This window comes from Pseudophryne corroboree, chromosome 3 (assembly GCF_028390025.1).
Source record: "Pseudophryne corroboree isolate aPseCor3 chromosome 3, aPseCor3.hap2, whole genome shotgun sequence".
Lineage (NCBI taxonomy): Eukaryota > Metazoa > Chordata > Amphibia > Anura > Myobatrachidae > Pseudophryne > Pseudophryne corroboree.
Genome location: NC_086446.1, coordinates 24,035,177 through 24,047,513, shown reverse-complemented (window position 1 = coordinate 24,047,513; position 12,337 = coordinate 24,035,177). Strand labels below are relative to the sequence as shown.

Sequence of the window (12,337 nt, the reverse complement as noted above, 5' to 3'; positions counted from 1 at the left end):
CCTAGTGGATGCTGGGGACTCCGTCAGGACCATGGGGAATAGCGGCTCCGCAGGAGACAGGGCACAAAAGCAAGCTTTTAGGATCACATGGTGTGTACTGGCTCCTCCCCCTATGACCCTCCTCCAAGCCTCAGTTAGGTTTTTGTGCCCGGCCGAGAAGGGTGCAATCTAGGTGGCTCTCTTAAAGAGTTGCTTAGAAAAAGTTTTTAGGTTCTTTATTTTCAGTGAGTCCTGCTGGCAACAGGCTCACTGCATCGAGGGACTTAGGGGAGAGATTTTCAACTCACCTGCGTGCAGGATGGATTGGATTCTTAGGCTACTGGACATAGCTCCAGAGGGAGTCGGAACACAGGGCTCGCCCTGGGGTTCGTCCCGGAGCCGCGCCGCCGACCCCCCTTGCAGATGCTGAAGATGAAGAGGTCCGGAACCAGGCGGCAGAAGACTCTCAGTCTTCATCAGGTAGCGCACAGCACTGCAGCTGTGCGCCATTGTTGTCAGCACACTTCACACAGCGGTCACGGAGGGTGCAGGGCGCTGGGGGGGGGCGCCCTGGGCAGCAATGTATAATACCTGTATGGCGAAAAATACATCACATATAGCCCTTGAGGCTATATGGATGTATTTAACCCCTGCCAGATATCTAAAACTCCGGAGAAGAAGCCCGCCGAAAAGGGGGCGGGGCCTATTCTCCTCCGCACACAGCGCCATTTTCCCTCACAGAAAGGCTGGTGGGAAGGCTCCCATGATCTCCCCTGCACTGCACTACAGAAACAGGGTTAAAACAGAGAGGGGGGGCACTGATTTGGCGATATGTATATATATTAAAATGCTATAAAAGGAACACTTATATAAAGGTTGTCCCTGGATAATTATAGCGTTTTGGTGTGTGCTGGCAAACTCTCCCTCTGTCTCCCCAAAGGGCTAGTGGGTCCTGTCCTCTATCAGAGCATTCCCTATGTGTGTGCTGTATGTCGGTACGTGTGTGTCGACATGTATGAGGAAAATATTGGTGAGGAGGCGGAGCAAATTGCCTGTAATGGTGATGTCACTCTCTAGGGAGTCGACACCGGAATGGATGGCTTATTTATGGAAATTACGTGACAATGTCAACACGCTGCAAGCCGGTTGACGACATGAGAGGGCCGGCGAACAAATTAGTATCTGTCCAGGCGTCTCAAACACCGTCAGGGGCTGTAAAATGCCCATTTACCTCAGTCGGTCGACACAGACCCAGACACGGACACTGATTTCAGTGTCGACGGTGAAGAAACAAACGAATTTTCTTTTAGGGCCACACGTTAAGGGCAATGAAGGAGGTGTTACATATTTCTGATACTCCAAGTACCACAAAAAAGGGTATTATGTGTGAGGTGAAAAAACTACCTGTAGTTTTTCCTGAATCAGATAAATTAAATGAAGTGTGTGATGATGCGTGGGTTTCCCCCGATAGAAAATTATTGGCGGTATACCCTTTCCCGCCAGAAGTTAAGGCGCGGTGGGAAACACCCCTCAGGGTGGATAAGGCGCTCACACGCTTATCAGAACAAGTGGCGGTACCATCTACGGATAGGGCCGTACTTAAGGAGCCAGCTGATAGGAGGCTGAAAAATATCCTAAAAAGTATACACACACATGCTGGTGTTATACTGCGACCAGCGATCGCCTCAGCCTGGATGTGCAGAGCTGAGGTGGCTTGGTCGGATTCCCTGACTAAAAATATTGATACCTTTGACAGGGACAGTATTTTATTGACTATAGAGCATTTAAAGGATGCATTTCTATATATGCGAGATGCGCAGAGGGATATTTGCACTCTGGCATCAAGAGTAAATGCGATGTCCATATCTGCAAGAAGATGTTTATGGACACGACAGTGGTCAGGTGATGCAGATTCCAAACGGCACAAAGATGTATTGCCGTATAAAGGGGAGGAGTTATTTGGGGTCGGTCCATGGGACCTGGTGGCCAGGGCAACTGCTGGAAAATCCACCGTTTTTTACCCTAAGTCACATCTCTGCAGAAAAAGACACCGTCTTTTCAGCCTCAGTCCTTTCGTCCCTATAAGAGTCATATCTGCCCAGGGATAGAGGAAAGGGAAGAAGACTGCAGCAGGCAGCCCATTCCCAGGAACAGAAGCCCTCCACCGCTTCTACCAAGTTCTCAGCATGACGCTGGGACCGTACAGGACCCCTGGATCCTACAAGTAGTATCCAAGGGGTACAGATTGGAATGTCGAGAGGTTTCCCCCCTCGCAGGTTCCTGTAGTCTGCTGTACCAATGTCTCCCTCCGACAGGGAGGCAGTATTGAAAAAAATTCACAAGCTGTATTCCCAGCAGGTGATAATAAAATTACCCCTCCGACAACAAGGAAAGGGGTATTACTCCACACTATATGGTGGTACTGAAGGCTAGGTGAGACCTATTCTAAATCTGAAAAATTTGAACACTTGCAAGGGTTCAAATCCAGATGGAGTCACTCAGAGCAGTGATAGCAAAGAACAAGGGGACTATATGGTGTCCCGGGACATCAGGGATGCTTACCTCCATGTCCCAAAATTTGCCTTTTCTCACCAAGGGTACCTCAGGTTCGTGGTACAGAACTGTCACTATCAGTTTCAAGACGATGCCGTTGGATTGTCCAAGGCACCCCGGGTCCTTACCAAGGTAATGACCGAAAGGAGGATTCGTCTTCAAAGAAAATGGACGACCTCCTGATAAGAACAAGGTCCAGAGAACAGTTGGAGGTCGGAGTAGCACTATCTCAAGTAGTTCTACGACAGCACGGGTGGATTCTAAATATTCCAAAACCGCAGTTGTTCCGACGACATGTCTGCTGGTCCTAGGGATGATTCTGGACACAGTCCAGGAAAAGGTGTTTCTCCCAGAGGAGAAAGCCAGGGAGTTATCCGAGCTAATCGGGATCCTCCTAAAACCAGGAAAAGTGTCAGTGCATCATTGCACAAGAGTCCTGGTAAAAATGGTGGCTTATTACGAAGCGCTTCCATTCGGCAGATTTCACGCAAGAACTCTTCAGTGGGATCTGCTGGACAAATGGTCCGGATCGCATCTTCAGATGCATCAGCGGATAACCCTATATCCAAGGACAAGGGTGTCTCTCCTGTGGTTATTACAGAGTGCTCATCTTCTAGAGGGCCGCAGATTCGGCATTCAGGATTGGATGCTGGTGACCACGGAGGCCAGCCTGAGAGGCTGGGGAGCAGTCACACAAGGAGTGTGATCAAGTCTGGAGAATTCTCTCCACATAAATATACTGGAGCTAAGAGCAAATTTATAATGCTCTAAGCTTAGCAAGACCTCTGCTTCAAGGTCAGCCGGTATTGATCCAGTGGGATAACATCACGGCAGTCGCCCACGTAAACAGAAAGGGCGGCACAAGAAGCAGGAGGGCAGTGGCAAAACTGCAAGGATTTTTCGCTAGGCGGAAAATCATGTGATAGCACTGTCAGCAGTGTTCATTCCGGGAGTGGACGACTGGGAAGCAGACTTCCTCAGCAGGCACGACCTCCACCCGGGAGAGTGGGAACTTCATCGGGAAGTTTTCCGCATGATTGTGAACCGTTGGGAAAGACCAAAGGTGGACATGATGGCGTCCCGCCCGAACAAAAAATGGGACAGGTATTGCGCCAGGTCACGAGACCTTCAGGCGATAGCTGTGGACGTCCTGGTAACACCGTGGGTGTAACAGTCGGTGTATGTGTTCCCTCCTCTGCTTCTCATAACCAAGGTATTGAGAATTATAAGACATAGAGGAGTAAGAACTATACTCGTGGCTCCGGATTGGCCAAGAGGGACTTGGTAACCGGAACTTCAAGAGATGCTCACAGAGGACTAATGGCCTCGGGAGCTAAGAAGGGTTTTGCTTTCAGCAAGTACCATGTCTGTTCCAAGAGGAACCGTGGCATCGGCCTTTAAGAAAGGACCTGCTCCAGCAGGGACCTTGTCTGTTCCAAGACTTACCGCAACTGCGTTTGACGGCATGGCGGTTTGAACGCCGGATCCTAAGGGAAAAGGCATTCCGGAAGAGGTCATACCTACCCTGGTCAAAGCCAGGAAGGAGGTGACCGCACAACGTTATCACCACATGTGGTAAAAATATGTTGCGTGGGTGAGGCCAGGAAGGCCCCACGAAAAAATTTCAACTAGGTCGATTTCTGCACTTCCTGCAAACAGGAGTGTCTATGAGCCTCAAATTGGGGTCCATTAAGGTTCAAGTTTCGGCCCTATAGATTTTCTTCCAGAAAGAATTGGCTTCAGTTCCTGAAGTCCAGACGGTTGTCAAGGGAGTATTGCATATACAGCCCTTGTGTGCCTCCAGTGGCACCGTGGGATCTCAACGTAGTGTTGGGATTCCTCAAATCATATTGGTTTGAACCACTCAAATCTGTGGATTTGAAATATCTCACATGGAAAGTGACCATGCTGTTGGCCCTGGCCTCGGCCAGGCGATTGTCAAAATTGGCGGCTTTGTCTTACAAAAGCCCATATTTGATTTTCCATTCGGACAGGGCAGAACTGCGGACTCGTCCCCAGTTTCTTCCTAAGGTGGTGTCAGCGTTTCACCTGAAACAACCTATTGTGGTGTCTGCGGCTACTAGGGACTTGGAGGACTCCAAGTTGCTAGACGTTGTCAGGGCCCTGAAAATATATATATATATATATATATATATATATATATATATATATATAATTCCAGGACGGCTGGAGTCAGAAAGTCTGACTTGCTGTTTATATTGTAGGCACCCAAAAAGCTGGGTGCTCCTGCTTCTAAGCAGACTATTGCTCATTGGATTTGTAGTACAATTCAGCTTGCACATTCTGTGGCAGGCCTGCCACAGCCAAAATCTGTAAATGCCCATTCCACAAGGAAGGTGGGCTCATCTTGGGCGGCTGCCCGAGGGGGTCTCGGCTTTACAACTTTGCCGAGCAGCTACTTGGTCAGGGGCAAACACGTTTGCAAAATTCTACAAATTTGATACCCTGGCTGAGGAGGACCTGGAGTTCTCTCATTCGGTGCTGCAGAGTCATCCGCACTCTCCCGCCCGTTTGGGAGCTTTGGTATAATCCCCATGGTCCTGACGGAGTCCCCAGCATCCACTAGGACGTTAGAGAAAATAAGATTTTACTTACCGATAAATCTATTTCTCATAGTCCGTAGTGGATGCTGGGCGCCCATCCCAAGTGCGGATTGTCTGCATTACTTGTACATAGTTATTGTTACAAAAAATCGGGTTATTATTGTTGTGAGCCATCTTTTTTAGAGGCTACTTCATTGTTATCATACTGTTAACTGGGTTCAAATCACAAGTTGTACGGTGTGATTGGTGTGGCTGGTATGAGTCTTACCCGGGATTCAAGATCCTTCCTTATTGTGTACGCTCGTCCGGGCACAGTACCTAACTGAGGCTTGGAGGAGGGTCATAGGGGGAGGAGCCAGTACACACCATGTGATCCTAAAAGCTTGCTTTTGTGCCCTGTCTCCTGCGGAGCCGCTATTCCCCATGGTCCTGACGGAGTCCCCAGCATCCACTACGGACTATGAGAAATAGATTTATCGGTAAGTAAAATCTTATTATCTATGGTAATAATACAGGGACATAACTGTGGAGGTGAGGAGATCTGGGATTCTATGTAGTAATTGAGTAATTTACCTTTTATTTGTTTCTTACAATACACAGGGTTACACAGTAGTGAAGAAGTCATCTGGTGAATGTGAGATACCCAGCAGCCGCCCCTGTGTGTCAGGAGGACTGAGCAGGACCCAGAACCCCATCACGGTGCCTCCACCTCACTCACTGATACATGAGAGACACAATGACCTGAAGATCCTGGAACTCACCAACAAGATTATTCAGCCGCTGACTGGAGAGGTGACTGCTGGGAATGGGACATTATACAGTAACACCAGGGGATGTGTCTGGGTGATGACTGGAGAGGTGACAGCTGGGAATGGGACATTATACAGTAACACCAGGGGATGTGTCTGGGTGGTGACAGGAGAGGTGACTGCTGGGAATGGGACATTGTACAGTAACACCAGGGGATGTGTCTGGGTGATGACTGGAGAGGTGACTGCTGGGAATGGGGCATTATACAGTAACACCAGGGGATGTGTCTGGGTGATGACTGGAGAGGTGACTGCTGGGAATGGGGCGTTATACAGTAACACCAGGGGACGTGTCTGGGTGATGACTGGAGAGGTGACTGCTGGGAATGGGGCATTATATAGTAACACCAGGGGATGTGTCTGGGTAATGACTGGGGAGGTGACTGCTGGGATGGGACATTATACAGTAACACCAGGGGATGTGTCTGGGTGATGACTGTATCATTGTGTGTGTCAGGTTCCTATAAGGTATCAGGATGTCACTGTCTATGTCTCCATGCAGGAGGGGGAGTATATAGAGGAACACAGGGGTCTGTACAAGGACGTGATGATGGAGAATCACTTGCCCCTCACATCACTGGGTAAGAGGAGACTGTCATGTATTGTACAGGGGAGAGCAGGTATGGGGGCCCCTATATACCCACATCACCTGATAATCACATATATACACTGTACTCAGTCACTGTGTGTCTCCTACAGATGGACCCAGTAACAGAGATACCCCAGAGAGATGTCCCTGTCCTCTGTATTCCCAGGATTGTACAGAGGAGAATCACAGGATCCCACAGGAGGATCAGGTAGGTGGTATGTAGGGTATCATTAAATTCCAAAGTAACTTTACACTATGAGACACACAGGGAAAGCAGTGTAATTGGGGTCCCTAGCCCCATGCATCACAGTAGGACACTGATAATAACATGAGAACATCTATCCCTGTATAAGAAGGCAGATGGAGTTATAGTTTTAGGGGTCAGTCCTATTAGGGCTCCGAGCAATTTTGTGCGAATTCAGCCTGAAATCGGATTGTGACGAGTGCGAGATTGGGCGCCGTTGCTGGCGATAAAACGCCGTGGCAACAGCACAACGCACCCTTCACGGCTAATAGGATTGACCCCTTATTGTGCATTTTGCATTTTTTCACAAATTGTGATAAGTAAGAAATATATGTGGGCTATCATGTTATTTTATATATAACAACACCTAAATATTTTATCTGAATGATATTCTTTCCAATGTATTGCTTCACAAATGTCAGGGGTACAAATAAGTCAAATGGACCGGAAGGGGGAACCCAGAGGGATATGACTGAGAACCATTGCACTATATGGTCTGTACAGAGCTGTGTGTCTAATACTCTGATAGTCTCCTGATTACTCTGAGTAATCATGTCCAGCATTAATAAAGCATTAATTTCTATATGGGTGACTTAGGGTGAAGATCTAACAAATATAAATGTAGACCAGACGTATGTGACTGATATGAAGGCAGACGATATAGAGGGAGAAGAGACGAATGTGACTGATATGAAGGCAGAAGATATAGAGGGAGAAGAAGAGACGTATGTGACTGATATGAAGGCAGAAGATATAGAGGGAGAAGAAGAGACGTATGTGACTGATATGAAGGCAGAAAATATAGAGGAAGAAGAAGAGACGTATGTGACTGATATGAAGGCAGAAGATATAGAGGAAGAAGAAGAGACGTATGTGACTGATATGAAGGCAGAAGATATAGAGGGAGAAGAAGAGACGTATGTGACTGATATGGAGGCAGAAGATACAGAGGGAGAAGAAGAGACGTATGTGAGGGGTGATCAGCAGTGTAAGGAGGAGGAAATCCCTACAGATATCAGCACAGGTGAGTAATAAACACTTATTACAAAAAGTCACATATTCTCCTTGCTCAGTCACTACAGTAATCTCTTATCCTACACCCTCCTCTGCCAGTACAAACTAATGAGGAAAATGTAGTTTAATTGTATATACAAATGAAATCACATAGACATGAAGCAACATCTTCACAATCTACACATGTTTCGGAATCAGAGGACACTTCAGATGAGGACTCTGGTTCATCCCATTCTGAATCTGCATCTAGAGATGTAGTTTCTTACATCAGTAGATATACCTGAGTTAATTCATGCAGTGAATTCCATTCTGTCTTTAGAGGAATTAGAGCCAGTGTTAAAATCTAAGGCCCCAATGTTTAAACGTCCAAAAACTGTTAAAGCAGAATTTCTAGATGCAGAGCAGCTGATGGAAATAATGCAAGAGGCATGGGTTACACCCAGTAAGAAATGTAAGATCCCTAAGAAATGGGGTTTATATTATCCTCTCCCCTCTGTGGACTGTTTGAATAATCTACGTTACCTCTGCCTTCAACAGCATTAAAAATGATGTAACTGAAAGAAAGATTGATGGTTTTCGTTAAACTATTTTCTCCTTGACAGGGGCAGTTTCTAGTCCAGCTATGGCCACAGCTTGGGTGGCTAAAGCAGTGGCAGGCTGGGTAGAAGCGTTGGAAGATGATCTTTCAATGGCAATAAAAGAACAGTTACCCATAAAGCAAATATAAAGCGGGCGGCTGTTTTTATGGAAGAAGCAGCCCTGGATATTGGTACAGTTGCTTCCCAGGCATCAGTTTCCACAGTAGCAGCTCGCAGAGCTGTTTGGCTACGTACATGGAAGGTTTGCCATTTGCTGGAAATAGTCTCTTTGGTACAGAATTAAATAGCACTCTTGTGTTTGAAGCAGACTCCAAAAAAGTGACGTTTCCTTCGACACCTAAAGTTAAACCCAGATTTCGGGCTTTCTGGTCCTTTTGGATCCAAGGTAATGCAAAGGGAAAGATTTACGACAAACAGTCTCAGTGAGATAAATCTGGAAATACTAAGAAACTTTGGGCAACCAGACGCCCGGTGTCTAAACCAGATGACAATCCTTCAGCTTGATGGTACGGGCCTCCACCTGGGAGACCCCAGGGTGGGAGGCTGACTTCTATTTGCACAGGCTTGACAGCAGTCCACCACAGTTACCTGGGAACAAGAAGCAGTGTCTCACGGTTACGCTTTTTCCTTCAAGAAACACCCTCCTCAAAAATTCTTCTGTACCAGCCCATCTCCAGTGGAAACGAAGGCCAGGGCACTACAAGAGGCAGCTCAGAAGTTACTACAATCAGGAGTGATAGTACCGGTTCCCTCAGCACAATGGGGACGAGGTTTCTATTCCAACCTGTTTCTAGCTCAGAAACCAAATGGGTTCTACCAGGCCATTCTGAATCTCAAAGCTCTGAACAAACATATTTGGGTGCCTCGATTCCTTATGGAAACCTTATGTCCCATTATCTTGGCAATAGAGTCGGGGGATTTTATGGTGTCCCTAAATATTCAGTATTCTTACCTACATGTACCTATTGCACCTTCCCATCAGTGCTATCTCAGGTTCGCTATCCTCCGGCAACATTTCCAGTTTCAGGCTCTACCCTTTGGACTGGCTACAGCTCCAAGAGTATTTACCAAAATGATGATGGTGATGGCAGCTTATCTCCGTCGTCAGGGAATAAGGATTTTCTCTTACGTCCTAGAGGATGCTGGGGACTCCGTAAGGACCATGGGGTATAGACGGGCTCTGCAGGAGACATGGGCACTTTAAGACTTTAAATGGGCGTGCACTGGCTCCTCCCTCTATGCCCCTCCTCCAGACTCCAGTTAGATCCTGTGCCCAGAGGAGACTGGTCACACACTAGGGCAGCTCTACTGAGTTTCTCTAGAAAATACTTTTGTTAGGTTTTTTATTTTAACAGAGCACTGCTGGCAACAGGCTCTCTGCTTCGTGGGACTGAGGGGAGAGAAGCAGGCCTACTTAAATCCTAGGCTCTGCTTCTTAGGCTACTGGACACCATTAGCTCCAGAGGGTCTGAACACTGGTGTCGTCTAGCTGTTCATTCCCGGAGCCACGCCGCCGTCCTCCTCACAGAGCCGGAAGATAGAAGCCGGGTGAGAATAGGAAGAAGACTTCACAGGCGGCAGAAGACGTCAATTCTTCGTGAGGTACCGCACAGCGGTCGCGCTGCGCGCCATTGCTCCCACACACACACAAGGCACTACAAGGGTGCAGGGCGCAGGGGGGGCGCCCTGGGCAGCAAAATTTACCTCAGATACTAGACTGGCATAGTATATACACTGCATAGAGTGGGTATACAAACCCCCGCCAGTATAAATAATAGCGGGACCAAAGCCCGCCATCAAGGGGGTGGGGCTTATTCTCTCAGCTCTAACCAGCGCCATTTTCTCCACAGCTTGCTGCAGAGACACTGCTCTCGGACCCTGCCCTGCTATACACAAGTAACAGGATGCAAAACGAGGGGGGGGGGCACAATAATATGGTGCTGATTTGATATATATTTATATATATAAAAGCGCTTACAGGTCTGGGGTATTGTTAATATTTCAGACTGTGGCGGCGCTGGGTGTGAGCTGGCAAACTCCCTCTCTGTCTCTCCAAAGGACCTCCTTGTGGGTCTGTCCCCTATAATTCAGTGTGTTTGGGGGTGTCAGTACGTGTGTGTCGATATGTCTGAGGCGGAAGGCTCTTCGAGGGAGGAAGCGAAGCAGAATGTGGTAATTACTCCGTCGGCACCGCCAACTGCTGATTGGGTAGACATGTGGAATGTTTTGAATGCAAGTGTGGCTTTATTACATAAAAGGTTGGACAAAGCTGAGTCTCAGAACCAAGCATGGAGTCAATCCATGGATATTACTGTGTCGCAGAACCCATCAGGGTCCCAGAAACGTCCCTTTACCCAGATAGCAGACACTGATACCGACACGGATTCCGACTCCAGTGTCGACTATGATGATGCGAGGTTAAACCCAAGGGTGGCCAAGAGTATTCAATACATGATTATAGCAATAAAAGATGTACTACATGTCACAGGGGACCCTTCTGTCCCTGACAAAAGGGTCTGTATGTTTAAGGACAAGAAACGTGAGGTAACGTTTCCCCATCTCATGAACTGAACGCTCTATTGGAAAAGGCTTGGGAAACTCCAGACAAGAGGCTCCAGATTCCCAAGAGAATTATTATGGCGTATCCTTTCCCCTCACAGGACAGGTTAAGGTGGGAATCATCACCCTCGGTGGATAAAGCCTTAACACAGTTATCCAAAAAAGTGGCCCTACCGTCCCCAGACATGGCGACCCTAAAGGATCCGGCGGACCGCAAGCAGGAAACCACTTTAAAATCAATTTATGCGACTACGGGAGCCCTCCTCAGACCGGCAGTTGCGTCGGCATGGGTGAGTAGCGCAATTGCAGGTTGGGCAGATAACTTGTCATCTGACATGGACACCCTCGACAGGGATACTGTTCTGTTAACTTTGGGTCACGTCAAAGATGCAGCATTATATCTAAGGGAGGCTGCGAGAGATATTGGCCTCTTGGGATCAAGGGCCAATGCCATGGCAATTTCAGCTAGGAGGTCGCTGTGGACCCGTCAATGGACTGGTGATGCTGACTCCAAGAGACTTATGGAGGCTTTGCCTTACAAAGGTGAAGTTTTGTTTGGGGATGGCCTCGCGGACCTGGTTTCCCCAGCTACCGTGGGTAAGTCTTCTGTTTTGCCTTTTGTTCGCCCACAGCAAAATAAAACACATCAATACCAGATGCAGTCCTTTCGGTCTCATAAATTCAGAAAGGGGCGTGGATCATCTTTCCTCGCCAGAGGTAGAGGAAGAGGGAAAAGAACACCAGCTACGGCTAGTTCCCAGGAGCAAAAGTCCTCTCTGGCTTCTGCCAAATCCACCGCATGACGCTGGGGCTCCCCTGCGGGAGTCCGCACCGGTGGGGGCACGTCTTCGCCTCTTCAGCCAGGTCTGGATTCAGTCGGACCTGGATCCTTGGGTGCTAAGAATTGTGACCCAAGGGTACAAACGAGAGTTCGAAGACGTGCCTCCACACCGATTTTTCAAATCGGCCTTACCAGCTTCTCTCCCAGAGAGAACAATAGTTTCAGCGCAATACAAAAGCTGTGTCAACAGCAAGTAATTATCATGGTTCCTTGGTTACAACAGGGAAAGGGGTTTTATTCAACTCTATTCGTGGTCCCGAAGCCAGACGGCTCAGTCAAACCGATTCTGAACCTAAAATCCCTAAACCTGTATTTGAGGAGATTCAAATTCAAGATGGAATCTCTCCGGGCAGTGATCTCCAGTCTGGACGGGGGGGGGGGGGGGGGGGATTTTATGGTGTCACTAGACATAAAGGATGCATACCTTCATGTCCCCATATACCCTCCTCATCAGGCGTTCCTGAGATTCGCTGTGCAGGATTGTCATTACCAATTTCAGACGTTGCCGTTTGGGCTTTCCACGGCCCCAAGGATTTTCACCAAGGTAATGGCAGAAATGATGGTGCTCCTGCGCAAGCAGGGTGTC

At 48.0% G+C, this 12,337-nt stretch overlaps 1 protein-coding gene across 1 annotated transcript in view; it reads left to right on the top strand.

The window, feature by feature from the left end:
• LOC135057088 (oocyte zinc finger protein XlCOF7.1-like) overlaps positions 1-12,337 on the top strand; it is a 134,819-nt gene that overhangs the window by 96,064 nt on the left and 26,418 nt on the right. Inside the window, exons 9-12 of the mRNA XM_063962987.1 lie at positions 5,697-5,888; positions 6,408-6,486; positions 6,605-6,702; positions 7,336-7,762. Coding sequence (XP_063819057.1) covers positions 5,697-5,888; positions 6,408-6,486; positions 6,605-6,702; positions 7,336-7,762 — 796 coding nt within the window. The remainder of the gene's footprint in view (positions 1-5,696; positions 5,889-6,407; positions 6,487-6,604; positions 6,703-7,335; positions 7,763-12,337) is intronic.